General features: G+C 50.5%; 1 protein-coding gene across 4 annotated transcripts in view; it reads left to right on the forward strand.

Moving 5' to 3' along the window:
• ARHGEF10L (Rho guanine nucleotide exchange factor 10 like) overlaps positions 1-24,302 on the forward strand; it is a 112,843-nt gene that overhangs the window by 64,013 nt on the left and 24,528 nt on the right. For 2 of the 4 annotated variants that reach the window (XM_083161879.1, XM_083161880.1), the window contains 15 exons: positions 2,579-2,656; positions 2,772-2,944; positions 5,848-5,964; positions 12,130-12,238; positions 12,778-12,890; positions 12,974-13,051; positions 16,146-16,325; positions 17,715-17,831; positions 17,961-18,053; positions 18,133-18,306; positions 18,583-18,728; positions 18,998-19,176; positions 19,253-19,368; positions 19,497-19,630; positions 21,298-21,398. In XM_083161879.1, the coding sequence (XP_083018005.1) occupies positions 2,579-2,656; positions 2,772-2,944; positions 5,848-5,964; positions 12,130-12,238; positions 12,778-12,890; positions 12,974-13,051; positions 16,146-16,325; positions 17,715-17,831; positions 17,961-18,053; positions 18,133-18,306; positions 18,583-18,728; positions 18,998-19,176; positions 19,253-19,368; positions 19,497-19,630; positions 21,298-21,398 (1,908 nt within the window). Of the gene's footprint in view, positions 1-2,578; positions 2,657-2,771; positions 2,945-5,847; positions 5,965-12,129; positions 12,239-12,543; positions 12,702-12,777; positions 12,891-12,973; positions 13,052-16,145; positions 16,326-17,714; positions 17,832-17,960; positions 18,054-18,132; positions 18,307-18,582; positions 18,729-18,997; positions 19,177-19,252; positions 19,369-19,496; positions 19,631-21,297; positions 21,399-24,302 lie in introns of those variants that run through there. The other 2 variants (XM_083161881.1, XM_083161882.1) reach the window with 2 other exon arrangements.

Here is a 24,302-nt window from a genome sequence, read left to right on the forward strand (position 1 = left end):
GCTAATGATCCTATAATGGTATACCCCAGTGTAGGGGGGACGCTGGTCTGCAGACGCTAATGATCCTATAACGATATACCCCAGTGTAGGGGGGACGCTGGTCTGCAGGCGCTAATGATCCTATAATGATATACCCAAGTGTAGGGGGGACGCTGGTCTGCAGACGCTAATGATCCTATAATGATATACCCCAGTGTAGGGGGGACGCTGGTCTGCAGACGCTAATGATCCTATAACGATATACCCCAGTGTAGGGGGGACGCTGGTCTGCAGGCGCTAATGATCCTATAATGATATACCCAAGTGTAGGGGGGACGCTGGTCTGCAGACGCTAATGATCCTATAATGATATACCCCAGTGTAGGGGGGACGCTGGTCTGCAGACGCTAATGATCCTATAATGGTATACCCCAGTGTAGGGGGGGACGCTGGTCTGCAGACGCTAATGATCCTATAATGGTATACCCCAGTGTAGGGGGGGACGCTGGTCTGCAGACGCTAATGATCCTATAATGGTATACCCCAGTGTAGGGGGGACGCTGGTCTGCAGACGCTAATGATCCTATAACGATATACCCCAGTGTAGGGGGGACGCTGGTCTGCAGGCGCTAATGATCCTATAACGATATACCCAAGTGTAGGGGGGACGCTGGTCTGCAGACGCTAATGATCCTATAATGATATACCCCAGTGTAGGGGGGACGCTGGTCTGCAGACGCTAATGATCCTATAATGGTATACCCCAGTGTAGGGGGGGACGCTGGTCTGCAGACGCTAATGATCCTATAATGGTATACCCCAGTGTAGGGGGGGACGCTGGTCTGCAGACGCTAATGATCCTATAATGATATACCCCAGTGTAGGGGGGACGCTGGTCTGCAGACGCTAATGATCCTATAATGATATACCCCAGTGTAGGGGGGACGCTGGTCTGCAGACGCTAATGATCCTATAATGGTATACCCCAGTGTAGGGGGGGACGCTGGTCTGCAGACGCTAATGATCCTATAATGGTATACCCCAGTGTAGGGGGGGACGCTGGTCTGCAGACGCTAATGATCCTATAATGATATACCCCAGTGTAGGGGGGACGCTGGTCTGCAGACGCTAATGATCCTATAATGGTATACCCCAGTGTAGGGGGGGACGCTGGTCTGCAGACGCTAATGATCCTATAATGATATACCCCAGTGTAGGGGGGACGCTGGCCTGCAGACGCTAATGATCCTATAATGGTATACCCCAGTGTAGGGGGGACGCTGGTCTGCAGACGCTAATGATCCCATAATGATATACCCCAGTGTAGGGGGGACGCTGGCCTGCAGACGCTAATGATCCTATAATGGTATACCCCAGTGTAGGGGGGATGCTGGTCTGCAGACGCTAATGATCCTATAATGGTATACCCCAGTGTAGGGGGGACGCTGGTCTGCAGACGCTAATGATCCTATAATGATATACCCCAGTGTAGGGGGGACGCTGGCCTGCAGACGCTAATGATCCTATAATGGTATACCCCAGTGTAGGGGGGACGCTGGTCTGCAGACGCTAATGATCCTATAATGATATACCCCAGTGTAGGGGGGACGCTGGCCTGCAGACGCTAATGATCCTATAATGATATACCCCAGTGTAGGGGGGACGCTGGTCTGCAGACGCTAATGATCCTATAATGATATACCCCAGTGTAGGGGGGACGCTGGTCTGCAGACGCTAATGATCCTATAATGATATACCTCAGTGTAGGGGGGACGCTGGTCTGCAGACGCTAATGATCCTATAATGATATACCCCAGTGTAGGGGGGACGCTGGTCTGCAGACGCTAATGATCCTATAATGGTATACCCCAGTGTAGGGGGGACGCTGGTCTGCAGACGCTAATGATCCTATAATGATATACCCCAGTGTAGGGGGGACGCTGGCCTGCAGACGCTAATGATCATATAATGGTATACCCCAGTCTAGGGGGGACGCTGGTCTGCAGACGCTAATGATCCTATAATGATATACCCCAGTGTAGGGGGGACGCTGGTCTGCAGACGCTAATGATCCTATAATGATATACCCCAGTGTAGGGGGGACACTGGTCTTCAGACACTTATGATCCTATAATACACCACGTGTGTGTGTGTGTGCAAGGGGAGGTGCACTGCTCTGCAGCTATGTGAAAGGGATGCACAAGCAGCTTCTGATGAGTACAATGATATGCAGCATGCCTATATTCCGCGTGACCACGGCTGTATCTGCCTAGGAAATGCTACGCTACAGTGTCAGTTACTGCTTTCCAGAAAAACACCTTAAATAAACAACATTCCGTACGCAGATACAGCCGTGGTCTCACACAGAATATAGGCATGCCCCATATCATTGTACTCATCAGAAGCTGCTTGTGCCTATTTGCATAGCAATGTGAAGAAGATGCATTTTAGGTAAATAGTCGCATGAAGACACCCAGCGCTACCGATGTTGCGCCACAATGTGGCACAACTATAAATAATATAACATGACAGCAGAAAGGATAAAGGAGGACACGCCTGTACTGTATGTTACTGATGCGCTCGCTTCCCTACATTTCAGGTATCTCGTCCGGCTCTCACAGCACCGAGGACGGCATTATTTATGAGGACGTTCCCTGCGACCATGACAACCAGGATGGTGAGGGAGACATCTTCCTTGTGGTCCCGCCATTGCCATATCCGGGCCCTAAGGGGGCGGCTGTAGAGGCTTGGGTCTGAGGGCCTCATCCTTCTATCGCTCCTTCTCCTTCCAGGGCTGGGACACCACCTGATCTACGAGAACATCACCCGCGAAGGCTACGTGGACGACTTTCAGGACACGGGCTGGAGCTCCAGCGAGTTTGAGAGTTACGGCGAAGACTCGGAAACGGAGGAGGCGGAGAGGAAGGCCAAACCCGCCAAACCGTTTGTAGCTTTCCAGCCCAAGGTACCGTTACCCATAGCAACCTCTGTTCCTTTACTGACCCATAGATAGCATCTTTCTTCTGAATACCTCTGTATAGATAAATACGCGCCCAATTCCCTGGCAACCCTGCCCAGCGTGCCTCATTCCTGCCCGTATTCTGTCATGGTTGCTCATTGGCTGTGTATGGCCGTACTTGCTGTCTTATGAGATCTGTTCCTCAGGTGACCGAGTGGAATATCTGCGGTTACCGGACGCTAAATTATATAAAGTCTAAACATCATCAGGGACACAGGGAATCTGTAGTCAGGAACGGAGATTTCTCATCTTTGCAGCTTCTTACTTGTGTCACATGAGCGCCACCTTGTGGCTGTGTCTTGTATGTGCGCATTGTCTACAAACTGCATTGTGGTATTTGTGGCTGTGCGTTTATTTATTAACCCCTTCAGTGGTAATCCCTAGAATTTTCTGGGCTATGCTTCAGTGCCCAGACTGGCAACCAGGGAAAATTCTCGGGATTGCCACTGCTTAGAGCCGGGCAGCGCCGCTGAGCTGATCACTGAAATCAGCTAGCTTCAGCGCTGTCCGGCTCCCTCTGCTCGGCTAGCTGCACCTGGACACGTCTGTACGTGCCGTATAGCTGAGGCTAGCTGCACCTGGACACGAATGTACGTGCCGTATAGCTGAGGCTAGCTGTACCTGGACACGTCTGTACGTGCCGTATAGCTGAGGCTAGCTGTACCTGGACACGTCTGTACGTGCCGTATAGCTGAGGCTAGCTGCACCTGGACACGTCTGTACGTGCCGTATAGCTGAGGCTAGCTGCACCTGGACACGTCTGTACGTGCCGTATAGCTGAGGCTAGCTGCACCTGGACACGTCTGTACCGTCTTTCCCCGATAATAAGACACTGTCTTATTTTTTTTTTTCCTCCAAAAAAGACCATAGGTCTTATTTTCGGGGGAGGGCTTATTTTAATAGACCTTGACAGCAAATTTAATGTGCCCCCCTGCGCCTTTAAGAAATTCCCCACTGCCTTTATGAAATGCCCCACAATTTGTATTTTACATGCCCCCACCTGTTTTTTTGAAGTTCGTTGATGGCGTGTTGTGGTGAGCAGCAGCCATCCAGCCACTCAGTCAGTCAGCCGCGTGATGTGCGCGGCGCGATGTGCGCGGCGTGACGTCACGCCGCGCCTACCGCAATGCATCCCTGGGAACGGGAGCTGCGGTGCTGCTGGTAAGTGAGCGGAGGTCAGCGGGGGTCAGCGGGGGTCAGCGGATGCATCAGGGGCCGAGCGGAGGCTACACATTAGGTGTACACACAATAACATGGGGAAAATGGTAGGTCTTATTTTCGGGGGAGGGCTTATTTTGGACCAGCGTCCAAAATCTGGGGTAGGTCTTATTATCGGGGTAGGTCTAATTATCGGGGAAAGACGGTACGTGCCGTATAGCTGAGACTAGCTGCACCTGGACACGTCTGTACGTGCCGTATAGCTGAGGCTAGCTGCACCTGGACACGTCTGTACGTGCCGTATAGCTGAGGCTAGCTGTACGGGGACACGTCTGTACGTGCCGTATAGCTGAGGCTAGCTGTACCTGGACGCGTCTGTACGTGCCGTATAGCTGAGGCTAGCTGCACCTGGACACGTCTGTACGTGCCGTATAGCTGAGGCTAGCTGCACCTGGACACGTCTGTACGTGCCGTATAGCTGAGGCTAGCTGCACCTGGACACGTCTGTACGTGCCGTATAGCTGAGGCTAGCTGTACGGGGACACGTCTGTACGTGCCGTATAGCTGAGGCTAGCTGTACGGGGACACGTCTGTACGTGCCGTATAGCTGAGGCTAGCTGTACGGGGACACGTCTGTACGTGCCGTATAGCTGAGGCTAGCTGTACGGGGACACGTCTGTACGTGCCGTATAGCTGAGGCTAGCTGTACGGGGACACGTCTGTACGTGCCGTATAGCTGAGGCTAGCTGTACGGGGACACGTCTGTACGTGCCGTATAGCTGAGGCTAGCTGTACGGGGACACGTCTGTACGTGCCGTATAGCTGAGGCTAGCTGTACGGGGACACGTCTGTAATGCCGTATAGCTGAGGCTAGCTGTACCTGCCGTATTGCTGAGGCTAGCTGTACCTGGACACGTCTGTACGTGCCGTATAGCTGAGGCTAGCTGTATGGGGACACGTCTGTACGTGCCGAATAGCTGAGGCTAGCTGTATGGGGACACGTCTGTACATGCTGTCTGTAACATCGCTCCGGGTTGCCGGGGCAGATGCGGGCAGCGGCTGACATACTGCTCAGCGGCGCTGCCCGGCCCCGTATGGATGTTCTCCTATTCCTTTTTCTTTTTAAATGATTATTATTGATTTAATATCGATATTAAACAATGTTGGGCTTCCAGGGCTAAAAAACATATTTACTAATGTTTAAAATGCAATTGTCAGTAAATGTGTGTTTTAGCCCTGGAAGCATAACATTGATTAAAATTTATCGACATTGACCCAATGTAAATATAGTACTGTGACCGTCATTCACATGAAGCCCCTGCTGTATACCTCACTCTAACAGTCTATACGAGACCCAGGTGCAACCCTAGCTGTTGTGGAACTACAAGTACAAGCATGCCCCACACTAACTTGAGAACCACTAGTCTCAGATTTATCCGGTGATTTGGGTATCGCTGCTCATCACCAACTCTGTCCTTGTGCTGCCTGCATGTCCTGTGACGTGTAGCGTGTAAGATCTGTCCGTGGCTAACACACGGGGCTGGTGCATGGTGTGCTACACGTGGGTGCTGGCTGGTGGTTGGGGTCTTGCTGCTGTCTCACACTGTGTTCCCGCTGCTTGGAGTAACCTCCGCTCTCCTGTCTCTGTCTCTCTCTCCGCTTCGCCGCTTGTCTCCCTCTCCTGTCGGCAGCTTTCTCCAGATCTAAGTAGACTAAAGCAGAGGTACAGCCAGACTAAGAGGGATCTCCTGGCTCTGAGAGTCAGGAGGAGAGACGTCCATGAGCTGAAACAGCGATACGACGGCAAGGTATAATGCCCCCCCCCCCCCCCCTTCTCTCCAGTAAGACAGGGTCTGTGCCCCATAGGTGGGATCCTGGGATGAGACCCTCAGTATGTATGATCCGTCCAGTATAGTACATCTATACTGCATCACTGGAATGCTCTAGAATACCGCCCCCTCCTGGTCGTTATTTGGTGTGACGCAGTACTGGGGTGCTTTCCTGGAGTTAGCTACAGATGTGTCCACATACATCTATCCTCCATGCCTTCCATACAAGTTGTGTTAAACATAATATAATATTTGTGACCTTTTCCATTAACTAGGATCTTATTTGTAAAACAAGGAGAATCGGATACACAAGCAGCTTCTGCTGATTAAATGATATACAGCATGTCTATGGTCTACATAAGAAATGGGAGGTTACACTGTTTTCATGGAAACAAAGCATTCTTTATGCAGATACATGCTGCTTATCATTTCAGTCAGCGGCAGCTGCTTGTGCATCCTATCTGCTCCATTTTACAAACAATACCGTATTTACCTGGAAAGGTGGCAAAAAAAGACACCTGGTGCTGCCGAGTTGTGCGACTAGAAAAGCCGTTTAACGCGACAGCAGGCTAGCTGTACAGGACACGTCTGTAATGCCGTATAGCTAAGGCTAGCTGTAAGTGGACACGTCTGTACATGCCGTCTAGCTGAGGCTAGCTGTACGGGGAAACGTCTGTACGTGCCGTATAGCTGAGGCTAGCTGTAAGTGGACACGTCTGTACGTGCCATATAGCTGAGGCTAGCTGTACTTGGACATGTCTGTAATGCCGTATAGCTGAGGCTAGCTGTACCTGGACACATCTGTACATGCCGTATAGCTGAGGCTAGCTGTACGGGGACACATCTGTATTGCAGTATAGCTGAGGTTAGCTGTAAGTGAACACGTCTGTACGTGCCGTATAGCTGAGGCTAGCTGTACCTGGACGCGTCTGTACGTGCCGTATAGCTGAGGCTAGCTGTACCTGGACGCGTTTGTACGTGCCGTATAGCTGAGGCTAGCTGTACCTGGACGCGTTTGTACGTGCCGTATAGCTGAGGCTAGCTGTACCTGGACGCGTCTTTACGTGCCGTATAGCTGAGGCTAGCTGTACCTGGACGCGTCTGTACGTGCCGTATAGCTGAGGCTAGCTGTACCTGGACGTGTCTGTACGTGCCGTATAGCTGAGGCTAGCTGTACCTGGACGTGTCTGTACGTGCCGTATAGCTGAGGCTAGCTGTACCTGGATGCGTCTGTACGTGCCGTATAGCTGAGGCTAGCTGTACCTGGACGCGTCTGTACGTGCCGTATAGCTAAGGCTAGCTGTACCTGGACGCGTCTGTACGTGCCGTATAGCTGAGGCTAGCTGTACCTGGACGCGTCTGTACGTGCCGTATAGCTGAGGCTAGCTGTACCTGGACGCGTCTGTACGTGCCGTATAGCTGAGGCTAGCTGTACCTGGACGCGTTTGTACGTGCCGTATAGCTGAGGCTAGCTGTACCTGGACGCGTCTTTACGTGCCGTATAGCTGAGGCTAGCTGTACCTGGACGCGTCTGTACGTGCCGTATAGCTGAGGCTAGCTGTACCTGGACGTGTCTGTACGTGCCGTATAGCTGAGGCTAGCTGTACCTGGATGCGTCTGTACGTGCCGTATAGCTGAGGCTAGCTGTACCTGGACACTTCTGTACGTGCCGTATAGCTGAGGCTAGCTGTACCTGGACGCGTCTGTACGTGCCGTATAGCTGAGGCTAGCTGTACCTGGACGCGTCTGTACGTGCCGTATAGCTGAGGCTAGCTGTACCTGGACGCGTCTGTACGTGCCGTATAGCTGAGGCTAGCTGTACCTGGACGCGTCTGTACGTGCCGTATAGCTGAGGCTAGCTGTACCTGGACGCGTCTTTACGTGCCGTATAGCTGAGGCTAGCTGTACCTGGACGTGTCTGTACGTGCCGTATAGCTGAGGCTAGCTGTACCTGGATGCGTCTGTACATGCCGTATAGCTGAGGCTAGCTGTACCTGGACACGTCTGTACGTGCCGTATAGCTGAGGCTAGCTGTACGTGGACGCGTCTGTACATGCTGTCTGTTAGTGTATACAGGGCCTTACTGGAAAACTACAGTAGCAAATATCTGCAGATTACCATTATTTCCAAAGATCACTTAAAAACATCCAATGTTGGGGCGTACCTCATAGAATTGGGGTCCAGGTAGAGTACATCATTTGCACAACAGTAGGGTATAGTGCAGTGCCAGGCTTACAGATGCCGCAGCCTGGCCGACTCCTCAGTGTCTGGCACATGTACGAGAACGTGGGGTGTGCTGAGCTTTGCAGCCGTCGTATAGCATTGTGTGCTTGTGTCATACTGTGTCCAGCTAATTCTTGCTGTATTTTGTGTTATTTGTGATGTGTGGGAATTATTGGCCCAGACTAACAACTACTCATTACATCTGACAGCTCAGATCTGATCCGTCATAGATGGATGTCAGACCGGGGGTGTCCTGAGCTCCTCTGTATGTGTGCACAGTGTACTAGATCATTCTCTGTATGTGTGCTGCATGTAGAAGATCATCCTCTGTATGTGTGCTGCATGTACAAGATCATCCTCTGTGTGTGTGTGCTCTGTATACTAGACCATCCTCTGTATGTGTGCACAGTGTACTAGATCATTCTCTGTATGTGTGCTGCGTGTACAAGATCATCCTCTGTATGTGTGCTGCATGTACAAGATCATCCTCTGTGTGTGCTCTGTATACTAGACCATCCTCTGTATGTGTGCTGCGTGTACTAGACCATCCTCTGTATGTGTGCTGCGTGTACTAGATCATTCTCTGTATGTGTGCTGCATGTACAAGATCATCCTCTGTATGTGTGCACAGTGTACTAGATCATTCTCTGTATGTGTGCTGCGCGTACTAGATCATTATCTGTATGTGTGCTGCATGTACTAGATCATCCTCTGTGTGTGTGTGCTGCATGTACAAGATCATCCTCTGTATGTGTGCTCTGTATACTAGACCATCCTGTGTGTGTGTGTGTGCTTCATGTACTAGATCATCCTCTGTATGTGTGCTCAGTGTGCTAGATCATTCTCTGTATGTGTGCTGCATGTACAAGATCATCCTCTGTATGTGTGCTCTGTATACTAGACCATCCTGTGTGTGTGTGTGTGCTGCATGTACTAGATCATCCTCTGTATGTGTGCTCTGTATACTAGACCATCCTCTTTATGTGTGCTGCTTGTACTAGATCATTCTCTGTATGTGTGCTGTGTGTACTAGATCATTCTCTGTATGTGTGCTGCGTGTACTAGATCATTCTCTGTATGTGTGCTGCGTGTACTAGATCATTCTCTGTATGTGTGCTGCGTGTACTAGATCATTCTCTGTATGTGTGCTGCGCGTACTAGATCATTCTCTGAATGTGTGCTGCATGTACTAGATCATTCTCTGTGTGTGTGCTGCATGTACTAGACCTTTCTTTGTATGTGTGCTCTGTGAACTACATCATCCTCTGTATGTGTGCTATGTGTAGAAGATCATCCTTTGTGTGTGCTCCATGTATTAGATCTTTCTTTGTATGTGTGCTCTGTGTACTAGATCATCCTCTCTATGTATGCTCAGTGTACTAGATCATTCTCTGTATGTGTGCTGCATGTACAAGATCATCCTCTGCATGTGTGCTCTGTATACTAGACCATCCTCTGTGTGTGTGCTGCATGTACTAGATCACCCTCTGTATGTGTGTTGCGTGTACTAGACCTTCCTTTGTATGTGTGCTCTGTGTACTAGATCGTCCACTGTGTGTGTGCTGTATGTTCTAGATCATCATCTGAATGTGTGTGTATGTGTGCTGCATGTACTAGATCATCCTTTGTATGTGTGCTCTGTGTACTAGATCACCCCCTGTATGTGTGTTGCGTGTACTAGACCTTTCTTTGTATGTGTGCTCTGTGTACTAGATCATCCTCTGTATGTGTGCTATGTGTAGAAGACCATCCTCTGTGTGTGCTGCATGTACTAGATCATTCTCTGTATGTGTGCTCTGTGTACTAGCTCATCCTCTGTTTGTGCTAAATGTACAAGATCATCCTCTGTATGTGTGCTGCATGTACAAGATCATCCTCTGTATGTGTGCTCTGTATACTAGACCATCCTCTTTATGTGTGCTGCTTGTACTAGATCATTCTCTGTATGTGTGCTGTGTGTACTAGATCATTCTCTGTATGTGTGCTGCGTGTACTAGATCATTCTCTGTATGTGTGCTGCGTGTACTAGATCATTCTCTGTATGTGTGCTGCGTGTACTAGATCATTCTCTGTATGTGTGCTGCGTGTACTAGATCATTCTCTGTATGTGTGCTGTGTGTACTAGATCATTCTCTGTATGTGTGCTGCATGTACTAGATCATCCTTTGTATGTGTAGTCAGTGTACAAGATCATCCTCTGCATGTGTGATCTGTATAATAGACCTTCCTCTGTATGTGTGCTGCGTGTACTAGATCACTCTCTGTATGTGTGCTCTGTGTACTAGATCACCCTCTGTACTGTATGTGTGTTGCGCGTACTAGACCTTCCTTTGTATGTGTTCTCTGTGTACTAGATCATCCTCTCTATGTATGCTCAGTGTACTAGATCATCCTCTGTGTGTGTGTGCTGCTTGTACTAGACCATCCTCTGTATGTGTGCTCTGTGTACTAGATCGTCCTCTGTGTGTGTGTGCTGCATGTTCTAGATCATCATCATCTGTATGTATGTGTGTGAATGTGTGCTGCATGTACTAGATCATCCTTTGTATGTGTGCTCTGTGTACTAGATCATCCTCTGTGTGTGCTGCATGTACTAGATCATCCTCTGTATGTGTGCTCTGTGTACTAGATCACCCTCTGTATGTGTGTTGCGTGTACTAGATCATCCTCTGTATGTGTGCTGCGTGTACTAGATCATCCTCTGTATGTGTGCTCTGATTACTAGATCGTCCTCTGTGTGTGTGTGTGTGCTGCATGTTCTAGATCATCATCTGTATGTGTGTTTGTTGCATGTACTAGATCATCCTCTGTATGTGTGCTCTGTGTACTAGATCATCCTCTGGCTGTGTGCTGCATGTACTAGATCGTCCTCTGGCTGTGTGCTGCATGTACTAGATCATCCTCTGTATGTGTGCTCTGTGTACTAGATCATCCTCTGTATGTGTGCTGCATGTACTAGATCGTCCTTTGTATGTGTGCTCTGTGTACTAGATCATCCTCTGTGTGTGCTGCATGTACTAGATCATTCTCTGTGTGTGTGCTCTGTGTACTAGATCATTCTCTGTATGTGTGCTCTGTGTACTAGATCATCCCCTGTGTGTGCTGCATGTACTAGATCATCCCCTGTGTGTGCTGCATGTACTAGATCATCCTCTTTCTGTGTGCTGCATGTACTATATCATCCTCTGTATGTGTGCTGCATGTACTAGATCGTCCTGTGTGTATGCTCTGTGTACTAGATCGTCCCCTGTATGTGTGCTGCATGTACTAGATCGTCCTGTGTGTATGCTCTGTGTACTAGGTCGTCCTCTGTATGTGTGCTGCATGTACTAATTCGTCCTCTGTATGTGTGCTGCATGTACTAGATCGTCCTGTGTGTGTGCTCTGTGTACTAGATCATCCTCTGTGTGTGCTGCATGTACTAGATCATCCTCTGTATGTGTGCTGCATGTACTAGATCGTCCTGTGTGTATGCTCTGTGTACTAGATCGTCCTCTGTATGTGTGCTGCATGTACTAGTTCGTCCTCTGTATGTGTGCTGCATGTACTAGATCGTCCTGTGTGTATGCTCTGTGTACTAGATCGTCCTCTGTATGTGTGCTGCATGTACTAGTTCGTCCTCTGTATGTGTGCTGCATGTACTAGATCATCCTGTGTGTGCTCTGTGTACTAGATCATCCTCTGTGTGTGCTGCATGTACTAGATCGTCCTGTATGTGTGCTCCGTGTACTAGATCATCCTGCTCCTGGTCACATCCCCTCTCCTGCCCCCACGTATGACCCTGTCCTTCCCCTATGGTGCCCGGTTGTGAGGGGGATTGACTTATAACCTGCCCCTTGCCGTGTTGTGCCCAGTAAAGAGTAGTTTTGGCACCAGCTTTGGAAGCTGTCATGTGACCTGGCGGATGTGTGTGATCTGCAGATGACACAGCTGATGAAAGCAGCGCGTAGTGGCACCAAGGATGGGCTGGAGAAGACGCGGATTGCCGTCATGCGCAAAGTGACCTTCTTACAGCGCAAGGAAACTACCGGTAAGAGATGCGTTTATTTACTGCCTGTAGTCGCCACTCGGCGATCTGAGTAATACACAGGTAACATCACACGCAATCACTACGTAGGTCAGCGTGTAATGGTTCCTGGGCCCAGGAGCTGCCTGTATGTAGTATGTGACTGTCCCCGCAGCCTGGGCAGCAGTTGCGTTTCTCCGTGTCAGTCTCTCTATGAAGAGGGAAGTGTCATGTGAGTCACAGCCCAAACCATTACTGTCAGCACTTCCAGCGTCCTCCCTGGTAACCCAATCTCATCCTTTCCTCCTCCCCGCTCATACTGTCACCAAGAGCTCAGTCTGCACACCCAGCCACCTCACAGCTATCATGGCGCTGAGATTCAGATCGGGCAGTGGGGCGAGTCGCTCCTCAACCTGGTTCAGGAAACGGCGCAGTAAAAAGCAGACGACGGAGAGCACCAGTACCACAGAGGAGAGCGTCTCCTCGGGTAACTACGGTCTCTTTCCCAGCGACACCTCCCTTTCCCTGCCCCGTCCTCGCTCACATGCTCTGTCTTCTCCTAGGGGACTCCGAGGAGGAAGAGATGGGGTTCCTGGAAGTCAGTGGCCTAAACCTGGACCTGAACCCCCCGCCGTCGGAGCTGGGGCCAATGCCAGAGGGGCTGAGCGCGCAGCAGGTGAGGACTGGGGCAATGCCGCGCACGGGCTGTCTGTGCTGACTGTAAGGCACTGAGGTAACGGGTCTGTGTGTTTCCTGCAGGTTCTGCGGCGGCACATTCTAGCCTCCATTGTGCAGAGCGAGCGGAGCTATGTGGAGTCCTTGCAGCGCGTGTTGCAGGTGAGTCCGTTGCAGCGCAGTGAGGTTGTTGCATGAAACGTCAAAGGCAATTTAGCGATTCATTCAGGAATTTGGCAGAAGGGCCTAAATATGGGGGCGATGGTAAAGTCGGAGAATGCCTAGAGTGTCACCCTGGTGCGTATACCTCTGTTATATCATAGTGTCACCCTGGTGCGTATACCGCTGTTATATCATAGTGTCACCCTGGTGCGTATACCGGCGTTATATCATAGTGTCACCCTGGTGCGTATACCGCTGTTATATCATAGTGTCACCCTGGTGCGTATACCGCTGTTATATCATAGTGTCACCCTGGTGCGTATACCGGCGTTATATCATAGTGTCACCCTGGTGCGTATACCGCTGTTATATCATAGTGTCACCCTGGTACGTATACCGCTGTTATATCATAGTGTCACCCTGGTGCGTATACCGCTGTTATATCATAGTGTCACCCTGGTGCGTATACCGCTGTTATATCATAGTGTCACCCTGGTGCGTATACCGCTGTTATATCATAGTGTCACCCTAGTGCGTATACCGCTGTTATATCATAGTGTCACCCTGGTGCGTATACCGCTGTTATATCATAGTGTCACCCTGGTGCGTATACCTCTGTTATATCATAGTGTCACCCTGGTGCGTATACCGCTGTTATATCATAGTGTCACCTTGGTGCGTATACTGCTGTTATATCATAGTGTCACCCTGTGCGTATACCGCTGTTATATCATAGTGTCACCCTGGTACGTATACTGCTGTTATATCATAGTGTCACCCTGGTACGTATACTGCTGTTATATCATAGTGTCACCCTAGTGCGTATACCGCTGTTATATCATAGTGTCACCCTGGTGCGTATACCGCTGTTATATCATAGTGTCACCCTGGTGCGTATACCTCTGTTATATCATAGTGTCACCCTGGTGCGTATACCGCTGTTATATCATAGTGTCACCCTGGTGCGTATACTGCTGTTATATCATATCATAGTGTCACCCTGGTACGTATACTGCTGTTATATCATAGTGTCACCCTGGTGCGTATACCGCTGTTATATCATAGTGTCACCCTGGTGCGTATACCGCTGTTATATCATAGTGTCACCCTGGTGCGTATACCGCTGTTATATCATAGTGTCACCCTGGTGCGTATACCGCTGTTATATCATAGTGTCACCCTGGTGCGTATACCTCTGTTATATCATAGTGTCACCCTGGTGCGTATACCGCTGTTATATCATAGTGTCACCTTGGTGTGTATACCTCTGTTATATCATAGTGTCACCCTGGTGTGTTTAACGCTGTTATATCATAGTGTCACCCTGGTGCGTATACCGCTGTTATATCATAGTGTCACCCTGGTACGTATACCGCTGTTATATCATAGTGTCACCCTGGTGCTTATACCGCTGTTATATCATAGTGTCACCCTGGTACGTATACCGCTGTTATATCATAGTGTCACCTTGGTGTGTATACCTCTGTTATATCATAGTGTCACCCTGGTGCGTATACTGCTGTTATATCATATCATAGTGTCACCCTGGTACGTATACCGCTGTTATATCATAGTGTCACCCTGGTGCGTATACCGCTGTTATATCATAGTGTCACCCTGGTATGTATACCGTTGTTGTGTCATAGTGTCACCCTGGTACGTATACCGCTGTTATATCATAGTGTCACCCTGGTGCGTATACCGCTGTTATATCATAGTGTCACCCTGGTGCGTATACCGCTGTTATATCATAGTGTCACCCTAGTGCGTATACCGCTGTTATATCATAGTGTCACCCTGGTGCGTATACCGCTGTTATATCATAGTGTCACCCTGGTGCGTATACCTCTGTTATATCATAGTGTCACCCTGGTGCGTATACCGCTGTTATATCATAGTGTCACCTTGGTGTGTATACCTCTGTTATATCATAGTGTCACCCTGGTGTGTTTAACGCTGTTATATCATAGTGTCACCCTGGTGCTTATACCGCTGTTATATCATAGTGTCACCCTGGTACGTATACCGCTGTTATATCATAGTGTCACCTTGGTGTGTATACCTCTGTTATATCATAGTGTCACCCTGGTGCGTATACTGCTGTTATATCATATCATAGTGTCACCCTGGTACGTATACCGCTGTTATATCATAGTGTCACCCTGGTGCGTATACCGCTGTTATATCATAGTGTCACCCTGGTATGTATACCGTTGTTGTGTCATAGTGTCACCCTGGTACGTATACCGCTGTTATATCATAGTGTCACCCTGGTGCGTATACCGCTGTTATATCATAGTGTCACCCTGGTGCGTATACCGCTGTTATATCATAGTGTCACCCTGGTACGTATACCGCTGTTATATCATAGTGTCACCCTGGTGCGTATACCGCTGTTGTATCATAGTGTCACAGATAACATTATAGTGTGGACCTGTTCTGCCTTGACATCGTACTGACTGGAATGAGGTCCATGTAGAATCTGACCACGTGTATTAGGGAGGGCACCACCACACGCCTCATGTGCATCTGTCTGATGGCGCAATACCCACTGGCCTGAGAACAGGGAACTGAGAGTCTGTGTTGCAGAGGACAGGCCACAGACACTATCCCTGTGCTCCACTGAGACGTTCCTCCCATGGAGAGACCCAGCCTATAGAGCCGGTGCCGTCCTGGTACTAGTGATCTCTTATATATATTCATGCAAAGGCAGGAGAGAAGTGTAACTAGATATATGTGTGTCAACGTTACCTAGGGGAACACAAGTCTGCTGCGAATACTGATAGCTCATAGCTGCCGTCAGTATCAGGGCAGACTAGTACCAGGGTAGCCCCACAATTCCGTCTACATGCCACCCCCAAATGCCACCTACGTGCTTACACCTCTATTACCGGCTGCAGAGCGCCCACACAGGGCGAAATGCGCCAATCCATCTACAAAACTCTTTATTTGAACTTTGGTTTGAAAATAAAATCTGTTTATTACACAGTCAGCGATGGATTGGGAGCGGTCTATGGTAACGTAAGCAGGCTATATACTGTGCTATACTGCGGGCCGACCTTTGCTTGCTCACCGCCTCTTCCTCTTCCCGCAGGATTACCGCAATCCCCTCCTAGAAATGGAGCCCAAGCTCCTAAGCGCTCGCAAGTGTCAGCTGGTCTTCGCTCGGGTGAAGGAAATCCTGCATTGCCATTCCGTCTTCCAGATCGCCCTGTCTTCCCGGGTAGCAGAGTGGGACACCACGGAGAAGATCGGTGACCTGTTTGTGGCCTCGGTAAGTCCTGGTTATATGGTTGTATTGTGGCCTCTCTCTGTAGCCTGCGTATGTTGCCATCGGTGACCAAACCGTGTCTCTGCCTTCTGCTGCCTCTCCTCGTTCTAGCCGCACGGCGAGGTCAGTAGCTACGCGGGAATTCCGCCCATCGCCAGCTTCATTATTATTGGAGGCCGATGATGCTGGTGCCTAACCCCAGTGACCCGCGCCTGTCTACTCTCTGCCACGTTTTGGCCCTTATTCTGGATCCCTTGCAAAGGCAAATTCCTTCTCAGATGGACAAAACCATGCTGCACTGCAGGTGGAGCAGATGTAACATGTGCAGAGAGAGTTAGATTTGGGTGAGTTCTTTTGTTTCTGTGCAGGGTAAATACTGGCTGCTTTATTTTTACACTGCAATTTAGATCTCACTTTGAAGTACAAACCCCAACCAAATCTAACTCTCTCTGCACAAGTTACATCTGCCCCACCTGCAGTGCACAGGGTTGTGTCCATTTGAGAAGGAATTTGCCTTTGCGAGTGAACCAGAATAAGGTCCTTTGTGTAGACAAATTTATCATCATTCTATGTCCGACGTTTCTAAGAAGATGATCAGATTCCTCCATAGACCACGTCCCATAGGCTGATGTTCACCTGCACTTATAATAATATAGATGTCCGGGTCCGCGGGTGGCCGCATAATCCCCAATCTCTTATCTGGTCGCCGTCATCCTCTATTTCCCCCTCCCTGACCAGGCTACGTCTATGCGTCTGTGTCCTGTCTACATGTGTGGCTGGCTACGTGGCCTGGCCTATAATGCACTGCAGGTGGGGCAGATGTAACATGTGCAGAGAGAGTTAGATGTCCGGGTCCGCGGGTGGCCGCATAATCCCCAATCTCTGATCTGGTCGCCGTCATCCTCTATTTCCCCCTCCCTGACCAGGCTACGTCTATGCGTCTGTGTCCTGTCTACATGCGTGGCTGGCTACGTGGCCTGGCCTATAATGCACTCGTGGCACCTTCATGACTTACATCTCTGTAGGGGACCCCTGTCTTCACTGGATCCGCCACTGTGTATTCTACGCTCCAACCTAGCAGCCTTCATCACCTTCTATTGATGATCCTTGATTACTCTAACTTGCTAAAAAGAAAGAATTGGGCACACTCACTCCTGAATCTGTCTTAGAACCCATCTAGGTCTGCGATTACTTCCTGACTACCCGACTGGCACCCCCCAACTTCTTAGCCCCCTGTCTTTGCTCCTGACACTTTCATCTCTTCCAAACTTCTATGGCCCCATAAATTCTCTGCTCTGCCCCCCTCTCCCTTCAATGTACCTCAAGGCTTCTCTGTGGACTATCTGCTCAAGCTTCCGTATGCTGACATGAGCTTTCTATGTTCTCCACCAGTTCTCCAAGTCCATGGTGCTAGATGTCTACAGTGATTACGTCAACAACTTCACCAACGCCATGACCCTGATCAAGAAGGCTTGTCTCACCAAGCTGGCCTTCCTGGAGTTCCTGAAGGTGAGACTTGTGATGGGTTTATGTTCCGCCCAAACTTCTGGGACACATCCATCCTAATTCCTTGTGGACCGGGATGGGAGCGGGAGTCTATTACACCACCTGTAATGTGCTGTGTTCTATGTTCTACAGAAGAAACAGGCAGCCAGTCCGGACAGGGTGACACTTTATGGGCTGATGGTGAAACCAATCCAGCGGTTTCCCCAGTTCATCCTCCTCCTGCAGGTAAGTTCTTGGTGCCTAGACTCAGCCAGGCTGTGTCCGTGTATCTCCCACCCGTCACCTGTCACTGTCTGCCCTGTAGGATATGCTGAAGAACACGCCTCGGGGACATGCGGACCGCCTGTCGCTGCAGCTGGCGCTGACAGAACTAGAGACACTTGCGGAGAAGCTGAACGAGCAGAAACGCGTCGCAGATCAGGTGGCTGAGATCCAGCAGCTGTGCAAGAGTATTAATGATCGAAGCACCCTGTATAAGGTGAGGAAGGGCCCTAATGCCCGGGTGGTCTCTGTGGTAAGTCTTTCCGGGCTTGGGGTGCAGACACTGAAGCTAAAAGGAGGTGTATATAGATCAGGCCTCTGTATCATCCTCAGAAGATGGTATTTGTGTGCTGTCACAGTAACCCCTCTTATTTATAGCTAGATGCCACCAGGCACGTCCTCTGTAGGTCTTCAGCAGGTGGAAGCACCTCCACCAGCCAGCCTTCGGTGTGCCGTCTCTGAGGTTAGGTGACCCTCTTCCTTTCTCTTATAGAGCCTGAGCTCTGGACAGCACCAGCTCCTCATCTGCGAGACCCTCACTGAGATGGTGTATGGGGAAAGGGGCCAGCTTCTGAAATCCAAGGAACGTAAGCTCTTCTTACTGAATGATGTCCTGGTGTGTGCCAACATCAACTTCAAGTGAGTGTCTACTGTGGGTCCTAAGTTAAAGAGGTTGTCTACTACGCCTGCTTAATATTACATCCCTAAAATTGGGGACACCTAGCCAATCTCCCTTCCCATAATACCTGGTTACAAGACATCTGTAAGTCCTCTGTTGGGCATTGAAGACGATGGTCAGGTGGAGTCCTTCTTCAGGTCATTAGGGGATTCCCTTTGCAGTCACTGGGAGGTGTTCTAATCTCAGAGCTCATCCAAACATGCCTACTGTCCCTCTCTTCTCACTCCAGGGGGCAGCCGGATATTGGGAACCTGGTCCCGCTGGGGCCCCGATATGTGTTGAAGTGGAACGCCGCTTTGAACCAGCTCCACGTGGCAGAGTTTGGTCAGGAAGGGAATGCGTTTGAGAAAGACGTGGCATCTGGACCACATTCCATCAGCAAGAAGCAGTCACCCTCAGCGGGTCAGAGTAAGTCCACTCTGTCTCTGCAGGTGGCCCAAGTAGAGGTGGAGACGTTGTCGTGTGACACTGTCTATCTCCTCAGATAAGGTCTCCCTGGGCTCTCCTCGCCTCTACCAGGAGCTTCAAGATGTCAAGAAAGACCTGGAGGTTGTGGAGCAGATCACCCAGCTCATCAGTACCCTGCAAGGCACTTACCAGGTGGGTAACTATGAGATGGTCCACTGCCTAGGTCTTCCTGTGCCCGCCATTTCCTCATCTCCAGTACCGGTGAGGGCACAAGTGCGTACGAAGGGGACACTTTAACAGTTATGTCTTCTCCATCCCAGAATCTGAACATGACGGTCGCTCAGGATTGGTGTTTGGGGCTGCAGAGGCTCATCCGGCTGAAGGAGGATGAGATCCAGTCTGCCAACAAATGCCACCTACGCCTTCAACTCCAGCTGCCGAGGAAATCTGACAAGTGAGCTCAGGGTCTGGGGGCAAGGGAAGGAAGCCAAGGGGGTCCCAATAAAATAGCCAACTGCACCCCATACCATCGTGAGTGAGGTTCTTTAAATACATATGTACGTTGCAGATACCCAGTTCCTCAACCCCTTACCTGGTACTGGCTGACTGCAGGTGGCATGATGCTGGGCACAGTGATGTAGAGCTCTGTGTGGTTGGCACCTATGGGGAGGGCATCTGATCAGTGTGGATGCCGGTATCCGGACTATATGTAGACAACAAGTAGATAGACAGCCATTAGGTCGACACCTCAATAGGTCGACATGATTTTAGGTCGACATGCTTTTAGGTCGACATGCTTTTAGGTCGACATGCTTTTAGGTCGACATGCTTTTAGGTCGACATACCATTAGGTCGACATGTCATTAGGTCAACATGTCATTAGGTCGACACTGCCATTAGGTCGACAGTCAAAAGGTTGACATGGTTTTTTTCACAGTTTTTTGAGCCGACATGTGCCGACAGGCGGTATTTCATGTCCTACTATCCACTAGGGCGTGGTGGGAGAATAAAATAGTGTGCCGAGCTTCAAACTGTGTCCATGTCGACTGTGTCGACATTTCGGCCAAAAAACAGTGAAAAAAAAACCATGTCGACCTTTTGACTGTCGACCTTTTGACTGTCGACCTAGACACTGTCGACCTAATGGCAGTGTCGACCTAATGGCAGTGTCGACCTAATGACATGTCGACCTAATGGTATGTCGACCTAATGACATGTCGACCTAAAGGTATGTCGACCTAAAAGCATGTCGACCTATTGAGTTGTCGAACTAATGGTGTCGACCTAATGGCTGTCTATCTACTTGTTGTCTACAAATGGTCCCACATCCGTGGATGCCTGGGGGTTCCAGTGAGCGTCCCCGGTCTCCTGCGGTCAGAGTCCTGGGGGATCCCTGAGGCTGTGCTCGGGACTCTCATAGAATATAGATATTGGTTGCCTATATAACATAGCACATACATTTATGTATTTCTACATTGACCGCTGACACCCCTGGAGGCACCACAAAATCTCCCATCCGTCCTGACCCTTCTAGTGTATTTATAGAGTCATGACTGTGTACAAATGTTACTGTGGGGGAATAAATAAAAAATCATCTTGGCCTACAGTAACTTCACCACTAGGGGTCACTGTTCCGCCGGAGACTCCTCATTGTAGTCTGGATAAAGCCGGGATGTAAGGATAGGTTTCTGCTAATGCATCTGAGTGTGCTGAGGACCTGGAGAGGAATGTGCTGAGGACCTGAAGAGGAATGTGCAGAGGACACTGCGATTATTTCCATTGGTGTAAATAACGGTGAACCCCTGCAGCGCGGGCCAGTCGTGTGCGTCATGCGCTAAGATGTACTGCGCTGCAGAGTATGCTGCCGACCACATTAATAAATAGTGGTAACATTAACTAAGCCAAACTGCTCAATGCCCCAGATGTGCCCCAAATCAGAAACATTAGCGCCCCCTGCAGACAGATCAGTGCCATAGCGAACACTTGCTGTCCACATTTGCACAGAGGTTTTGCACTTTCCCGCATTTGTGTCCGGCATGTTACACCCTTCGCCCCTGGGGTGCAGCCTGCTGCGGGGTCTCTTCCATCCTCCTCTCTGACTCTCTCCCTCCCCCTCCCCAGGTCCGGACGGCAGATGAGCTTTATGGTGCTTTTCCTCACTCCGAATCCGCTGAGCAAAATATCCTGGGTGAACCGAATGCACTTGGCCAAGATTTCCCTGAGTAAGTGGCGTCAGCCGGGACCGTGCAGGACAATGGGCCTCATTAGTTAGTTTTGTTAGCAAAGCAAAAAATCATGCAAATGGGCAAAACCATGCGGCACTGCAGGTGGGGCAGATGTAACAGGTGCAGAGAGAGAATTAGTTATATTCTATTAGAGAATAGAACTGAGCAAGTCCCCCCCCCCCCCCCTTCTTCACCAGGTCTCTTCTTGAAGTAACTTCCATTATTGTCTGCTTTAGTTCTCTGCTTACAGTCAGGTGAGCATCTGGTTCTTTCCTTAGAGGAGGTGAAAGCTAATAAACAACCCAGACTAAGTTTTGCACTGTGCAAGCGTTCCAGCAGCCAGCGAGTGCGTCTAGTTACAGTAACGAGCGGAGAGAAGCGTCAGCAGTGCGAATGGGGCCTCTTCTGCACCCCGCTGTCCCCGGCCTCGTCAGGGCTTTTAGACCCCGTACGTCTCCTCATTATTCTCCTCTCCGCTCCTCCAGACGCTGCTGGGAACCTAAATCGCCGCAAATTTGCTTTAAATCATCCCGAAAAACACCCTCTGTAATGCCCCCAACGTCTCGGCGCTGGATGATTGCGCTTAGTGGTCGCAACCGTTTTTATTTCATATATTTTCTTTTCTTCTTTTTTTTTAATCTGCCGAGCCAGAGGGGAGAGAAATGTAACTCATTAAAAAAGACCATTCAACTCTAATGGGAAGAAATTGCTTTTTTCTGCTTGATTGCAAACTCTGCGTGCTGGAGACTGCCGGGACGCACCTCCCCGGCTCCGGAGGGGTTAATCCCGCGCCTGCCCGCGCCATTTACGTAGTGCCATATTTATTTTTCTCTAATTTGGATTTTTGCTGATTTATTTTTTTAAACCTGGATTTAATTAGCAAATCTGGAACAAACGAATCAACAAAGCAGCTAATTAAGTGATATCACTAAACATGTCCCTGGGAGAAGAAATACCGTTGTGTTGTGCTTTCCCCTACTATATAACTACACAGCGAGCACATTACTCCCAGTTATCTGTTGTCAGGCGGATTTAATGTTAGAACCCAATGAATTCCTCTGCCTAGGGGTAGATATGTGTGCAGCCTCCCCGCTCCCGATGTCATTATTCTGTACCTGTAAGAGGCTGAGCCGTAGACAGCGGCCTCCCTGCTCCCCCTGCCATTGTCCTGTACCTGTAAGTGGCTGAGCCCTAGGCAGCAGCCTCCCCGCTCCCCCTGCCATTGTCCTGTAACTGTAAGTGGCTGAGCTGTAGGCAGCAGCCTCCCCGCTCCCGATGTCATTATTATGTACCTGTAAGAGGCTGAGCCCTAGGCAGTAGCCTCCCTGCTCCCCCTGCTATTGTCCTGTACCTGTAAGTGGCTGAGCCCTAGGCAGCAGCCTCCCTGCTCCCCCTGCTATTGTCCTGTACCTGTAAGTGGCTGAGCCCTAGGCAGCAGCCTCCCTGCTCCCCGTGCCATTGTCCTGTACCTGTAAGTGGCTGAGCCCTAGGCAGCAGCCTCCCCACTCCCGATGTCATTATTCTGTACCTGTAAGAGGCTGAGCCGTAGACAGCGGCCTCCCTGCTCCCCCTGCCATTGTCCTGTACCTGTAAGTGGCTGAGCCCTAGGCAGCAGCCTCCCCGCTCCCAATGTCATTATTCTGTACCTGTAAGAGGCTGAGCCCTAGGCAACCGCCTCCCTGCTTCCCCAGCTATTGTCCTGTACCTGTAAGTGGCTGAGTCCTAGGCAGCAGCCTCCCCGCTCCCCCTGCCATTGTCCTGTCCCCTGTAAGTGGCTGAGCCCTAGGCAGCAGCCTCTCCGCTCCCCTTGTCATTGTCCTGTCCCCTGTAAGTGGCTGAGCCCTAGGCAGCGGCCTCCCTGCTCCCCCTGCCATTGTCCTGTACCTGTAAGTGGCTGAGCCCTAGGCAGCAGCCTCCCTGCTCCCTCTGCCATTGTCCTGTACCTGTAAGTGGCTGAGCCCTAGGCAGCAGCCTCTCCGCTCCCCTTGTCATTGTCCTGTCCCCTGTAAGTGGCTGAGCCCTAGGCAGCGGCCTCCCTGCTCCCCCTGCCATTGTCCTGTACCTGTAAGTGGCTGAGCCCTAGGCAGCGGCCTCCCTGCTCCCCCTGCCATTGTCCTGTACCTGTAAGTGGCTGAGCCCTAGGCAGCAGCCTCCCTGCTCCCTCTGCCATTGTCCTGTACCTCTAAGTGGCTGAGCCCTAGGCAGCGGCCTCCCTGCTCCCTCTGCCATTGTCCTGTACCTGTAAGTGGCTGAGCCCTAGGCAGCGGCCTCCCTGCTCCCTCTGCCATTGTCCTGTAACTGTAAGTGGCTGAGCTGTAGGCAGCAGCCTCCCCGCTCCCGATGTCATTATTATGTACCTGTAAGTGGCTGAGCCCTAGGCAGCAGCCTCCCCGCTCCCGATGTAATTATTCTGTACCTGTAAGAGGCTGAGCCCTAGGCAGTAGCCTCCCTGCTCCCCCTGCTATTGTCCTGTACCTGTAAGTGGCTGAGCCCTAGGCAGCAGCCTCCCTGCTCCCCCTGCTATTGTCCTGTACCTGTAAGTGGCTGAGCCCTAGGCAGCAGCCTCCCTGCTCCCCGTGCCATTGTCCTGTACCTGTAAGTGGCTGAGCCCTAGGCAGCAGCCTCCCCACTCCCGATGTCATTATTCTGTACCTGTAAGAGGCTGAGCCGTAGACAGCGGCCTCCCTGCTCCCCCTGCCATTGTCCTGTACCTGTAAGTGGCTGAGCCCTAGGCAGCAGCCTCCCCGCTCCCAATGTCATTATTCTGTACCTGTAAGAGGCTGAGCCCTAGGCAACCGCCTCCCTGCTTCCCCAGCTATTGTCCTGTACCTGTAAGTGGCTGAGTCCTAGGCAGCAGCCTCCCCGCTCCCCCTGCCATTGTCCTGTCCCCTGTAAGTGGCT

Source organism: Crinia signifera, chromosome 19 (assembly GCF_055691185.1).
Source record: "Crinia signifera chromosome 19, ASM5569118v1, whole genome shotgun sequence".
NCBI lineage: Eukaryota > Metazoa > Chordata > Amphibia > Anura > Myobatrachidae > Crinia > Crinia signifera.